This window comes from Saccopteryx bilineata, chromosome 5, assembly GCF_036850765.1.
Source record: "Saccopteryx bilineata isolate mSacBil1 chromosome 5, mSacBil1_pri_phased_curated, whole genome shotgun sequence".
Classification (NCBI taxonomy): Eukaryota; Metazoa; Chordata; class Mammalia; order Chiroptera; family Emballonuridae; genus Saccopteryx; species Saccopteryx bilineata.
Window position 1 is genome coordinate 89797071 of NC_089494.1, and position 15099 is coordinate 89812169.

Sequence of the window (15099 nt, forward strand, 5' to 3'; positions counted from 1 at the left end):
CATCTAGTTAACTTGGAAGCAAATGCCCAGAGTGACTTCTGCATCTGGGACATAGATACTCTACTTCAACATTAGCATCCAATGACCATGGTTTTTAATTCCTAGATATTTGTTTATGGGAACCTTCCTATTTACCATACTGGTAGTCACAAACCCTATAACCTCTCCCAGAAGAAAGGAAGGAGAACGCTACATTCTTTTCAGACATTTTGAAAAACACACCAGACAAAAATGAGAGTGTGGGAGATGCCAGGACTCTACAATCAAATGTTTGAAATATTTTTCAGAAAGCCCAGTGAAGTTGAAGGGAATGAACGAATGGAGAGAGAGAATAAAGTCACCATTTAAAAGGAATCCTCTTGATCTCAAATACATTAAGGGTTTAGATAGATTTGAAAGGAAAGCTCATCAGTCCACCACATCATCATGAATCACGGAGACTATGGTGATCTTCATAAGTCATCTAATTCAATTCTTGGCCCCTAGATAAAAAGCCCCCCCCCCCCAGCACCACCTCCCGCTCCTGATTTAAATAGGGCTTGTCATAGCAGGAGATTCCTCAGTTGTATCTGGCAATCTATCCCAAGGAGTTCTTTCTTATATATCTATGTTTGACCTTGCTAATAGAGAAATACATGGCCACTCCCCCTCACGCTAGCCTCAGTGGACATTAAAAAAAGCTAAATCAGGTCTTCATCATCCCCCTCTTAATTTCCTTTCAACGGAGACTAAGGTACTCTTTACTGTTACAGAATGAGTGTATTTATGTAATATTTATGGTACCTGAAAAATGTATTGATTATATCATGTCAGAGCCTAGGTTTATTCTAAATATTTTCTTTGTGGCTCACTATACAATGGGTCTCAAGTTATTTATAGTTAGATCACATCTTCATGAGAGCTCCCGAGGGCCCACCTATTTCTAACATTTCATACTGTAGAAAAAAAGAAAGATCTAAACTGAAAGGGATACAAATTTCTCTAGTAAAGAAAGACTCAAATATTATTATTATTGTTTGCTAACCACAGGATTTTTTAAAATAGAGTTTCTGCATCTCTACTTACAAAGTCAACTTAGGGAAGGTGGAGATGTGTGTAGATGGTCCTCACGCTTAGCACAGCACTGGTAAATACTATTTGGTTCTGATAATGATGGGAGAAGAAGGAAATGCTAGCTCACATGTAATTAATCTTACTTTAAATAAAAATATGAAAGAGTCGGGTAATAGAGAGGAAAGAGCAATGACCAGGAGCAAACTAGAACTATATGCTCCAAAAAGAGAAAGAAACATGTTTAGAGAGAGAAACAAAAGAGTAGAAGTAAAGAAAAGACAAAAATTACCACCAGTTATAGGCCCATACTATTAACTGAAAAAGAACTCAAATTCAAGCATATTCCTTTCCTTTTAGATTTTTTTTAATAAAAATCTTACTGTGAAGACCTTCAAAATTAATTGATGTCTCCAACAAGAATGTGAATAATCCCACACCTCAGCAAGGAACATTACATACTGATAGAGTCTCCCACGCAGGTGGCCAGGGTCAGAATTAATCTAACAGATGTACCCAAGGCTGATTTTCATGAATTTCAAAGCATTAGTCAGCTCGGCTTCTAAAAATAAGTAGCTCTAACAAGGCAAGGTGTTTTTATTATTTTGTTTTTATGTTTCGCTCTTTAAATCCAGAGCTACCTATAAAGGTGGCAGCATCAAGACATTTGAAAGCAAGAATTTAATGATGAAAAGCAAAGCAAAAGGAGATGCTCTCAGCTCTGTGCAGATGGTGAGCTCCCACGGCAAGCTCCAACCTGCTCCTGATTTGAAAGGGTAAGGGAGGCCGACTTGTAAATTGCTTATCTCCCTGCTGTTACTGCGACACAAATCATTCAGGGCCAAGGCCAGTCCCAGACAAAAGGACAGATTTCCAAGGCATAAACTCAGGCTTCAGGCTACCTATCTGGAGGAACAAATGTCAGGATCTGAGTGGCATGAGGAAAGTGGGTTAGGCGGAGGTAACCAAGCAATGCTGCGGAGCAGAAACGCTCAGCAACCAGCAAGGTGGCGTGACTGCACGACGCTGTGGAGAACTCTTTGGTGCCCAAGAATATTTCACAGTTAAGGCATCTTTCTGAAGAGACAGATATACAAAATAAATCACCCAAAAATGTACAATCGGACAATCAGGAATTTTTTTTTCTTGAAAGGAAAAAGGAGGTCCTATACATACAGCAGTCTTTTAAAACCATTACGGATAAAGTGTGATCATGGCTTGCCTTGATTTGAAGCTTCTAGGTGATAAAATAGTTCTGCCAAAAAGGTGGCAAAGGAAATAAAGAAATCTCCTTGGAAGGAAGGTACAGAGAGGTTAAATAACTCACCCGACATCACAGCAAATCAGGGCCAGAGCTTGAGCTGTAATTCAGTGTTTCCAATTAGCAGGCCTCTGCTTACAGTCAAAGCACATTGATTCTCAGGCTGCAAATACCACTTTATGTTTTCAATTACTCTGAAAGGCCCAGGAGGAAATGAAGAAACAGCACTTACCTTTGACAATCTGCTTTGCACACGCGCTGTAAACCTGCTCTTGGGTGGTGCTGGGAGGCAGCACCCTGTCGAAGACATACGGCTTCCCTTGCTAGAGAGGAAAGACAAGAGGAAAAGGGCAGAGAAGTCACATTAAAGGCTTAGGTACAAAAAGCACTGATATTACCAGTTAGACAACAGGCACTAAATCACCAGGCCTGTTCCTTCAGGCAGTTCTTTACCAAGGCTGGGGGGCTCGCACAGCCGGAACCACATGTGCACTGTGTTTATGTGTGCTATATGCTGAGAATCTGAGAAAAAAGAGACAAAGCATTTTCTTTTAAATGTGTTTTTTTTTCTTGAAACAGTTTTTCTGATGAAAAGTAGGTTGGCATGTCATTCACTCATTTGAACTAACATTGATTTATTGAGCTCTCACACTGCACCAGACACTAGACGAGATGCTGCCCAAATCAGAAAACACTCCTGCCCATGTAAAGCACTCAATCAAGTGTGGCAGACAGCTAATAAGTGAGATAGCAACCACACAGGAACGTGCAGAATACCTAAATATAAAATAATGGGCAGAGGGCGATGGAGAGGGCACAGAGACCTCGCTGCAGAAGTGTGGTTGAGCGGATCTTAAAGGCTCAGAAGGACTGCGGAGAGCTGTGGAAGAACCGTCCAGACAGAGGGTGCAGCAGGCAGGAGGGGCCTGGTGTGCTCCAAGAATGGCAGGGTGGGCGGTCCAAAAAGAAAGCAGGAGCGGGTTCATGCAGGGCCCCACCCGCAAGGTCATGTGCTTGGATTCTACTCAATGGGAAGACATGACCAGATTTAAGAAGCTCCTCTTCTTAGCAAGATATTACTGCTTTGTGTCCCGAAGAATCTGAGTGTTTTCTTCACATGCATAGTGGTGCTTTAACTGGGTCAAAGGTTCTAAGACAAAAGAAGTCCTTCCAAACAGATAATCAAGGGATTTCCCAGGTGTGGATTTCTGGGATTTGGTTTGACTATGGACCATGTGCAATTCAAGAAGGTAACTGTGAGAAGGGAAGGGGAGAAACTTGCCCAGAATGGCACTGTTATGAGCCCTGATGTCCAATCACTCAATGTTCACCATGGAATGATGGGCCATTTACATGCCAGGCACACTGCTGAGTGCTAGGGCAGGGGGTGGATAAGATAGACACAGCCTCTTCCTGGGAGAACACTCCCATAACAGCACCTTCCCACACCAATGCCACCCCAGCCTCTTCCACCCAGGTGGCCATTCAACTTTATTTTCCCCAAGTGGTAGAGGGGAGGGCAAGAGAAGAGAAGGGAGAAAAAAGGAGTGCCCAGAACTTCCTTCACCCCCACACTATGCAGCCTAGCTCTGGGAACTAGGAATGACTCAAGGATAATTTGACACCTCAGAAAGATAACTGTGAGGAACCCAAGAACAAGGCTTGTTACATCCTATAACCTTCACAAAAAACTAAGTACAGAGCTGCGGGACTGGCTCACCATCTTATTCATGACTAGAGTACAGCTGCACAGAGCTAAGGTCCTACGCTTTAGGCATTACTCTTGAACTTCAGTCTTTGAAAACAGGACTGAACCAACCAGGTAAATAAGCTACTTCCAGTTTGAAGTAACTTATTTCAAATTGAAAGAAAAAATGGAGAATTTCAAGGTACTATAAAATTTTGTTTTTATACAAAGCAGCAGGTGTTAGTTATTTTGTTAAAATTATGGAAAGGAATCATTTTCTGATGTATTGTTCCCAGCAAGTCTCATTCAATTAGTGAACCAAGTATTTGGTTGAATAAGAGAGAGACTAATCATCACCACGATCTATTGCCAATTATCAGCCCGTTACATTCTTATTAGCTTTATCTATCTGTAAAATTTAACTAAATGTCAGTAGGGTAAAAGTTAAGAATAAAACATACACAGAATTTGCCCAAGTATCTGTCATCCATTGAAACCTCTGGAAAGAAAATACAGCTTTGCTTAATTTAAAACAAATCCACTGCCCTGGCCCGGTTGGCTCAGCGGTAGAGCGTCGGCCTGGCGTGCGGGGTCCCGGGTTCGATTCCTGGCCAGGACACATAGGAGAAGCGCCCATTTGCTTCTCCACCCCCCCCCCCTTCCTCTCTGTCTCTCTCTTCCCCTCCCACAGCCAAGGCTCCATTGGAGCAAAGATGGCCCGGGCGCTGGGGATGGCTCCTTGGCCTCTGCCTCAGGTGCTAGAGTGGCTCTGGTCGCGACAGAGCATCGCCCCCTGGTAGGCAGAGCGTGGCCCCTGGTGGGCGTGCTGGGTAGATCCTGGTCGGGCGCATGCGGGAGTCTGTCTGACTGTCTCTCCCCATTTCCAGCTTCAGAAAAATACAAAAAAAAAACAAAACCAAATCCACTATTTCTCCAAATGTGATTAGAATCAGCAAAACAAACCATCTTTGGGTTTTAGAGAAAACACGCATAATACAGCAGGGAAAAAATGACCTATCACATTATAGTATTGAGTACAAAAAATAGGACTCATCTACATTGTCCTTAGATTTAAAATGTTTATTGGAGGCCCTGACTGGTTCGCTTAGTGGTAGAGCATTGGCCTGGCATATGGACATTCCAGGTTCGATTCCCAGCCAGGGCACACAGGAGAAACAACCATGTGCTTCTCCACCCCTCCCCCTCTCCCTTCTCTCTATCTCTTTCTCCCCTTCCTGCAGCCATGGCTCAGTTGGAACAAGTTGGCCCTGGGAGCTGAGGACAGCTCCATGGCCTCGCCTCAGGAGCTAAAATAGCTAGGCTGCTGAACAATGAAGCAACGGCCCTAAATGGGCCAAGTATCACCCGGTAGTGGGCTTGCCAGGTGCATCCTGGTCAGGCTTCATGCATAAGTCTGTTACTCTGCCTCCCCGCTTCTCACTTAAGAAAAAAAAATGTTTATTGGAGTGTATTTACTTTCACTTTAAAAGAGGTAGAAGGCAAGAAATCTCTACTTATTTAAATGTCATTTACCAAGTGACAGATAATACATGATTTTTCATAAGCTGAAGTTAACCTTCAAGATAAGATAAAATTTAGAAAATGGTCTGTTATAAGACTTATATTGCCAGGATTAAACATAAAGCAGTGGTAGGATTCAGCCAGTTTTCACCAGTTCAACAGAACCAATATCTTAATTTTTTGTTGAGTTCAGTGAACCGGTTGTTAAAATGGCAATTGTAATCAGGGTTCTAAGGTGGGCACCTGGGAAGCCGCCCAATGTGGAAATCACAAATTTACATTCCTTACTTTTTTTTTTTTTTTGTATTTTTCCCAAGTGAGAAGTGGGGGGCGGCAGGCAGACACAGTCCTATATGAGCCTGACCAACCGGGATCCACCCGGCACGCCCACCAGGGGGCGATGCTCTGCCCATCCGGGGCGTTGCTCTGCTGCAACAGGAGCCATTTTAGCACCTGAGGCAGAGGCCACAGAGCCATCCTCAGTGCCCAGGCCAACTTTGCTCCAATGGAGCCTTGGCTGCGGGAGGGGAAGAGAGAGACAGAGAGGAAGGAGAGGGGGAGGGGTGGAGAAGCAGATGGGCGCTTCTCCATTGTGCCCTGGCCAGGAATCGAACCCAGGACTTCCACTCACCAGGCCGACGCTCTACCACTGAGCCAACCAGCCAGGGCTACTCCTTACTCTTTTTTAACTTTCATCTGTGCAACAGCGTATTCTAAATGCCCGTAGTAATGTTCATTCCATCCATGAGTGAAAACAATTGCAAGTGAGGACGCTAAGCAATATGGAAATATCTTAAATAACAGTTTTATTGGTTTTTTGGTCAGGTATTACTTAATTTTTTCATTAATATTTTAAAACTCTTTCTTATAACAATCTAGTTTTGTGTACCTCTTTATTGTCCTTATTTAAGTATTAAGTTCATGAAATAATAAGTTACCTTTTGGTATATTGTTTTTTTATACTTAAATCAGTCATTGGGGCAGAGAACTGGTTGTTAAATTATTTGAATCTCACTGCTGACATAAAATAGTTAAAAATACACTGCTTACAAAAATTAGGGGATATTTCAAAATGAATATGAAGCGATTAAAAAAAGAAGCATTTTTTTATTAAACAAGAACATCAGAAAAGCAAACAAGTCAAAAAAGTTGTTTATTATGCAAATCAGAGGCAAAACTTATTTCATTGGTGAAAATGCACTATACAAAAGGCTGAAAGTACTGGAGTATCTATATATTCCCTGATCTTGAAAGTACATTTTGAATTATCCCCTAATTTTTGTGAACAGTATATAAGAATGTTTATGTGTCCTGTCATGCATGCACCAAGTTGGGTACAGGTTTTTATTTTAGATGAGCCTTAAAGTTTTATTTATTTATATTTTTTTTTTACAGAGACAGAGAGAGAGTCAGAGAGAGGGCTAGACAGGGACAGACAGGAATGGAGAGAGATGAGAAGCATCAATCATCAGCTTTTCATTGCAACACCTTAGTTGTTCATTGATTGCTTTCTCTTATGCCTTGACCATGGGCCTTCAGCAGACAGAGTAACCCCTTGCTCAAGCCAGCAGCAACCTTGGGTCCAAGCTGGTGAGCTTTGCTCAAACCAGATGAGCCCTTGCTCAAGCTGGTGACCTCGGGGTCTCGAACATGGGTCCTCCGCACCCCAGTCCGACGCTCTATCCACTGCGCCACCGCCTGGTCAGGCCCTTAAAGTTTTAGAATTAGAATTTAGTTAATCATTATTTTTGAAGAACTGATCTATGGCATAGCTATATATATACAACGGCCATTAAACACCACCACCCAAAACAAACAAATAAACAAACAAAAACTGATTACTTTTTGCTGCTTTGGTGATAGTATAAAAGCCTCCCAAGGCCTGACTGAGACTTGGGCAAAGAGCTGCCTCCCAAACAAGACGCTTCAACTTGTGATCCCACTGTGGCTGAGAGTTTCTGTGGATTGGCGTTGGGTTCGTTGCTTGCTCTAGCTGTCACTCAGCCTGTAGCTATAAAATAAACTTTTGGAATTACACTTGAATACACGTGCTGGGTACAAACACTTGGCACTGAATGGTGAGTAAATGACATTTTGTCCTCCTCTTGGAGACACTTTCTTTCCTGCCACCTAGTCAGCACGGGGCTCTCTGCAACCTCTCTGCTATTCCCGATCAGAGTCCTTTGCAAGTACCAGTGGTCCCTCATCTATCACGAGGGGTTAATTCCAGAACACACTCCCCACCCCCGTGACAGCGAAAATTCACAAAGTAGCAACCTTATATTTATTTTATTATTTATATATATCTTAAGGCTTTATAAACTCTCCCCACACTCTTATAAACCTTTCCCACACTGTTATTAAACTTTCCCACACTTATTTTGCTTATTTTAAAAATAATTAATAATAAATATATAAAAATATTTATATACCACAAAATCCCGTGATACAGTAAAAAATCCACGATACAAAATTAGATATATACAATTTGAAAATCCACGATACAGTGAAACCACAAAAAGTGAAACACAATATGGCAAGGGATGACTGTTATCTCCTCCAAACTTCAAACTGATGGCATGTCCCATACCCAGACCTCAGTCTCCTCTCCATCTATACACACTTGACCTTCACATGATTTAAATGAACATTTCTGCCTTTACATTCATCTAAGCTCCAGGTTCAGGCACTCAATTGCCTGTTAAACATTTATGTGGATATCCATTAGCCATCTCAAACTTAACAAAAAAGAACCAGCAAGCCCTCCATATCCAAGCAAGAACTGCACCATCAGTTACTGCATCCAGAACTCCACCCAGTTACTCAGACTAAAATTATTCAGTATATTCCATAGATCCAATATCTACAACATATCCCAAATTCTACCACATCTCACCAGCTGTACCACACACCTTTAGACCAAGCCACCATTGTTTCTCTTCTGGACAACAGCTATCGTCTCCTCACTGGTCTTCCTTCCTCTGTTCTTGCTCTCAACAATCCAATTTGCAATGAGTAGTCAGAATGGGCTTCCTAGAGATGTAAGTCTGATGACTGTATCTCCTCCCTGAAACCTCTGGCAGCTTCTACTCCACTAGCCCCTCTTTACCCCCAGCTCCCTGTATGCTCCGCCGTCTCACCACTATGTCAATTCCAATTTCCTTCCCCTTGAAGGCCTCCACGACCCTAACTAAAGCCCCCCCCGCCCCGTTCTGGCATCATTCTCTATCATATCACACTATCTGCTGTGCTCCATAGCAATAGTATGTGACCTATTCTCAACCATCAAATGAACCACTACAATTAAATCATTTAACCAGGTAAGACAAGCCATATAAATCTCAAGACCTAATTACATGTAGTCAAACCTCCTGCAATTTGCGAAGAGAATCTGGATAAGACCCACACTTCACACATGTGATGACTGAGAATGAAGGAACCCAGCTTTGCCTGGAAGCCTCCACGCAGAGCAGCGCTAACTGCATAGCAGCAGAGGAGCTAAATAACTTACCACACACAAAAAATAACAGCAGATGGTTCTTACATTTTTATAGTTAAAATTAAGAAAAAAGAAAACTCAAACCACCAGAATTCCTTTCAGGTTGTTGAGAGCAAACTGTCTGTGAACCATATGGCCTGTCTATTAATACATTTGACCTGTTACCCAACAACTGTTCCCCAGCCTGGCAGGAACATTACTCCGGGAGACAGAGGAAAGCAGGGGACCCCCTTAAAGGTTTAGAAAATGGGCACCAGGACGGATGTTATGAAAAGTGAAAGTAATTATTACCAAGAAGAGATCATCAAAAAGTAATCTAATAACAATCTCTAAAGACCAGCCAAGGCTTGTAGCCAAATGTGGTCAATGATTTAAATGACTTTTCTTGTATCTTTATTAAGAAACAAACAAATAAAAAAGACAAATTCCCACAGCAAGACTGAAACTTGGAATACTCTTTAGATACTGAGGAGTATTAGGAAGAGAAATTGATTGCTGAGAACAATCATTAACTCTCTGCCCTCCCCCCCAGGCGGGGTGATTTCAGTTCTGAAAGTATTAGGGGAGAAGTTCTTTCAGCCTATGCTAAAAACCAGCTGTCCCCCAACACCATTACCAACCACTATGGGTTCAAACCTTTTTATATTTTATCTCATTTAATTTTCACAGTGACTGGGTAAGGTAGGTATAATTATACCCATTTCACAAACTGGAAAACTAAGGTCCAGTCACATTATCTTACTTTGAGGAAATAACTTTAAGGCTCTAATTTCAAATATTCTCTCTTTAAACTGTGCTGTTTTCCTAAGTAGTTTACAAAACAGTAGATTCTAAAACTAATACAAAAGATTGAAGCAAGTGATTAACGAGGTAACAAAAACACCCTACTAGCCTACATAGCAGTCAAGACAGTGTCAGCCATGATAAAGCAGGGAATACCATAGAACCAGTGAGGAGACCAGAATGGCAAGGAAAATGGTGGGTATGCACATGGCAAGCCTTCCTTGAAGCAGAAGTAATTAAAAACAGGCAAAGGGTGATCAGAGGCTAGAAAAAGACACATGCAAGACTTGCTATGAAAAAAATTAAGTTATTAAGAAAAACCAACACTATGTTTTACAAATAAGCAAACAGATTTGGAAAGGGTAGATGGCTTGCAAAATGTCCACCAGTCAATTAGGTAGGTAGCAGATCTGTGCCTAGAATCCTGACCTCCTGGCCCCCCCAACCAGCATCTAACAGTTTAGGCTTTCAAATCAATTGCAGTCTCCGAACATCGAGGAAACAAGCATGAGCTTCTTGTCTGTTTTTCTGCTTTCTTCCAAATCAATTCTAAATTATTTCCTAATATATAATTGATTAGTTCAATGAACAAAGAGTCATTGCTATGGAAACTGGAGTAGTACTGCTGGAGAGGTAGAATCCCAACTTCTTGGAGTTAATATGAACTGTAGAGTCAGCCAGTTCAACCTCTTCTCAATATACAACTCCTATTTCCATGGCCTGATAGGTGATGGTGAGCCTGCCCAAAAGACAATGTGTTCTAGTTGTTAGAATATTGTGTACTTATGTTGGTTTTAAATCTGCCTTCCTGCCCTGGCCAGTTGGCTCAGCGGTAGAGCGTCGGCCTGGTGTGTGGGGGACCCGGGTTCGATTCCCGGCCAGGGCACATAGGAGAAGCGCCTATTTGCTTCTCCACCCCCCACCCCCTCCTTCCTCTCTGTCTCTCTCTTCCCCTCCCGCAGCCGAGGCTCCATTGGAGCAAAGATGGCCCGGGCGCTGGGGATGGCTCCTTGGCCTCTGCCCCAGGCGCTAGAGTGGCTCTGGTCGCGGCAAAGCGACGCCCCGGAGGGGCAGAGCATCGCCCCCTAGTGGGCAGAGCGTCGCCCCGGTGGGCGTGCCGGGTGGATCCCGGTCGGGCGCATGCGGGAGTCTGTCTGTCTCTCCCCATTTCCAGCTTTAGAAAGAAGAAAAAAGAAAAAAAAAATCTGCCTTCCTGAAGCATTATACCTAAAATTGTCCTCCAGAACAAGACACACCAAGGTCAAAGACCTGCCTACCCCCATATCCCAACTTTGTTTCACTTGGGGAACCAAGTATTCAACTTCCAAATTTCTTTTTTTTTTTTAATATTTTATTTATTGATTGTTTTAGAGAGAGAGGAGTGAGAGAGAGAGACAGAGAGAGAGAGAGAAGGGGGAGGAGCAGGAAGCATCAACTCCCATATGTGCCTTGACCAGGCAAGCCCAAGGTTTCGAACCGGCGACCTCAGTGTTTCAGGTCGACGCTTTCTCAAATTTCTTTTATCTGAGAGAGAAAGAGAAAGATACATGAGTTTCCTTCCTAAAAGTTGCATGGATTTGTCTTGACTTGAAGGATGCCAAGCATGTTCAAGGCTAAGACATCAGTAAAGCTTTATATTTGTTTGCACAAGAAAAAACCAAATAACATAAACTCAGAGACCATGAAGGGCTTTGGAAACAACCAGACAGAAAATTTCTAAAACATTAACTAAAAAGCAGAATTTCTTGGGTTAATTAATTCAAATGTTGACACTCATTTTTTTGTCAACACAAATATCCAGCCAGAAGTTTTGTTTTGCTTATTGCAATATAATTTACATACCATAAAATTCACCCCTTTAATAAAAGTATAGGCCCTGGCCAGTTAGCTTAGTTGGTTAGAGCATCATCCTGAGATGCCAAGGTTGTGGGTTCCGCCCCTGATCAGGCCCGTAAGGGAAGCAACCAGTGAATGCACAACTGAAGTGGAACAACAAATGAATTCTCTCGTGCTCTTTTTCTCTTTCCGTTTCCTCTGTCTCTCTCTCTCCCCCCTTCCTTTCTGTGTCTCTCTAAAAGCAGTCAATAAAAAATAAATAAAATAAAGTAAAAGTGTACGATTCAGAGGTTGTCAGAACATTCACTAAGTTGTGCAATCGTCACCACAAATTCCAGAGCATTTTCATCACCCCTTAAACAACTTTGCACCCACAGCAGGGACTCCCCAGCCTTCCCACTCCCTGAGCCTAGGCAACCATCACTCTACTTTTTGTCTTTATAGTTTTGCCTGTTCTGGACATTTCATATAAATTGAATTACAAAATAAGCAACTTTTTGTGCCAGGTTTCTTTTACTAAACATAACTTATTTCAAAAGTTCATTCATGTTGTATCATGAATCAATCATTCACTTTTATGACTGAATAATATTCCATTGTATGCATTTACCACATTTTATGTACCCATTCAACAACTGATGGACATTTGAGTTTTTTCTACTTTGGCTATTATGAGTGCTGCTATTAACAGTCATATAAAAGTTTTTAATGTGAATATTCTTTTCATTTCTCCTGGGTACATATCTAGAAGTGGAATTTTTGAGTCACATGTTAGTTAATTCTATGTTTAATTTTTTGAGGAATTGATAAACTGTTTTCTAAAGTGGCTGTACCATTTTAGGTTGCCACCAGCAGTGTAGGAGGGTTACAATTTCTTCACATCCTTGTCAACACTTGTTATTGTCTACTTTCTTTATTATAACCATCCTATTGGGGTATACAGTGGTATTTCTTTGTAATATTAATTTATATCTTAGGAGTTTTAAAAATTGATATTTAATATACCATAAATGTATTTCAGCCTGATTGGTGGTAGCACAGCGGATAAAGTGTCAACCTGGGACGCTGAGGTCCCAGTTTCAAAACCCTAAGGTCACAGTTTGAGCATAGGATCACCGGCTTGAGTGTGGGATCATAGACATGATCCCATGGTCACTAGCTTGAGCCCAAAGGTCGCTGGCTTGAAAAAGGGATCACTGGCTCAGTTGGTGACCCCTAGTCAATGCACGTATGAGAAGCAATCAATGAATAACTAAAGTAATACAACTACAAGTTGATGCTTCTCATCTCTCTCTCCCTTCCTGTCTTTCTCTATATATATATTTCTACTTTGTCTCTCTCTCTCAATAAAAAAAAAGAAAAAGTATTTTAACATACACTATGGATACAGAGATGTCTCCAGCCAGTGTAACACATAATGGTGCTATTATCTTGGCCATTTATAAAATGGCCCAAAATGAGAGAATCATCTTCTGGAAAGTATAAATTATATACATCCACATGTTTTAAGAAAAAGAACAGTTAGCCAGGAGGAAGGGACTTATAAAGGGATTTATGATAGGGTTTCTGTGCTCCTCACTCCTGTAACCACTACTGAGTGGTACCCAAGAAAGGCAGAAATGAATTCAGAAGCACATGGGTATCAGTCCCATGTCTCTGAAGCTGTTTTCTCACCTTTAAAAGTGAGCCAATAATATCCACAATTCAGGCCTCCTATGAGGATTAGATATGCTCACACAAACAAAGGATCTAGTACCTTGCCTGGGGTTACAGAAGATGCTCAAGATGTGGTCAGTGTTGTTCTGTAGTAAAAAATCCGAACTAATTTACAACAGGCATTTGTATTATAATGTACCAGCTCAGAGACTTGGTAAGTTGGTGCCCTTACAACATTCAAGAGCCCAATCACACCTCAGGCATCCCCAAGGCCCACGTGGTCTGTGACTCATGAGTACGGCCACAGAGCATGGGGCCATTTAATTTCTGAGGGTCCTAGGAAAACTTAGTCTGCTCCAAGGTCATCCTCTATACTCTTTACAAATAAATAAAATCTCAATATTTGGTTATAAAGCCTGTTGAAGAAAGATGAGGAGATGCCCCTGTGCAGGCACTCCTAGACTCACCAGCCTTGTCATTACAGCTTTGGGGCTTCCCTGAAGCTTCTGTGTTAATGCCACCTGCAGGCTGGGATAAAGGCTTCCCAGGTCCTGACCACAGCCTCCCAGTCATCCCCATTTCCTTGCAGCCTGGCCCTGCCTCCAGCACTCGCATCTCTGGGCCTGAGGGCTCTCTGGCTGCTGGAGCCCAGTGTGTGGCCGGCAGCAAGCCACAGCCAGGACCTTCCCCGCACCGACCCAGCGTCCTCACCTCCTGACTGATAGGAGCTGGGGTGAATACTTCAGCTCCCTTGCCCGGAGTGGGACTGGAGGGCGTGACTCCGGGATAAAGACCCCGTTGTTTGTGGGGTACCCTGGGCGATGACACACCCTCCGCTGGTTTCCTTCACTCCCTGCCTCACTTTTCCACACTTTATCAGTGTTCCCAGATTCACTTGCCAAAGAAACTTGCACTAGGATCCTTGTCTCAGTGTCTGCTTCTTGGAGGCCTGAAGTAAGGCAAAATCCTAGATATTTTTATTCTTTCATTCAGTAGGTCCTAAGAGATTTCAGATTGTTGAATCACTGTCAAATACAGAACCATCACATTTGGCTGCTGTCCAGAGAAAGGGGTGAATGAAAATTGAAATCTTTGTTAAGTTTTAACAAGCTGAGCTTGGGACACTAGCCGAGGGAAAAGGGTACCTTTTTCTGCATAAAAGGGTGCTGGTCCCTGGCCAGGCTTTGGGCCCAGGGCCACATCTGCCCAGATCACTAGTTCATAGGAAGGAGGGCCACCAGCACTGGGCCTGGCCCAGCAGAGCACCTGTGCACAACGGGATGGGATCGCTGCTCGGTCAAAGCCTGCTGACGGCTGCCAGGTGAATGCCAGGGCGGTTAGACACCGGGTGCCAGGGCACCATGACATGGCACTGGTGCTAGAGGGACGGAGGGGACCCTCTCCCTGTGCCTCTGCAGCGTGTCAGGAACTTGGCTTGTTGCTAACCATTCTTGTTCTCCACCTCCATGCGGACTGCAGTCTGAGTTGCCCTCTCCCATCCTCTCACCTCCCTTTCCCCCATCATCCCGTTCCGCTTATCCGAGCTAGCCTGCCAATGCTCAAAGCCACCGTACAGAAGCCCCTCCGTGCCTGACAGTGACATCAGCTCTTTCCTGTCACTGTTATATCCTCTCCCAGATCCTTTAGCTGGCAAACATAGCCTCACAGGAAACCTTAAAGCCAAGCGGCCTGATTTCTCCTGTCCGCCGGACCCCCACCTCAGCTCCGTCTTCTCGCCTCTCCACTGCCTGCCCCGTCTACGCTGGGATGGCTCTGCACCTGGGTATTCAACGCTGAGCCAGAGCG

The 15099-nt window shown here is 43.0% G+C and overlaps 1 protein-coding gene across 1 annotated transcript in view; it reads right to left on the reverse strand.

The window, feature by feature from the left end:
* Positions 1–15099, reverse strand: part of KIF5C (kinesin family member 5C) — a 162936-nt gene that overhangs the window by 103209 nt on the left and 44628 nt on the right. The window contains exon 2 of the mRNA XM_066279433.1: positions 2544–2634. Coding sequence (XP_066135530.1) covers positions 2544–2634 — 91 coding nt within the window. The remainder of the gene's footprint in view (positions 1–2543; positions 2635–15099) is intronic.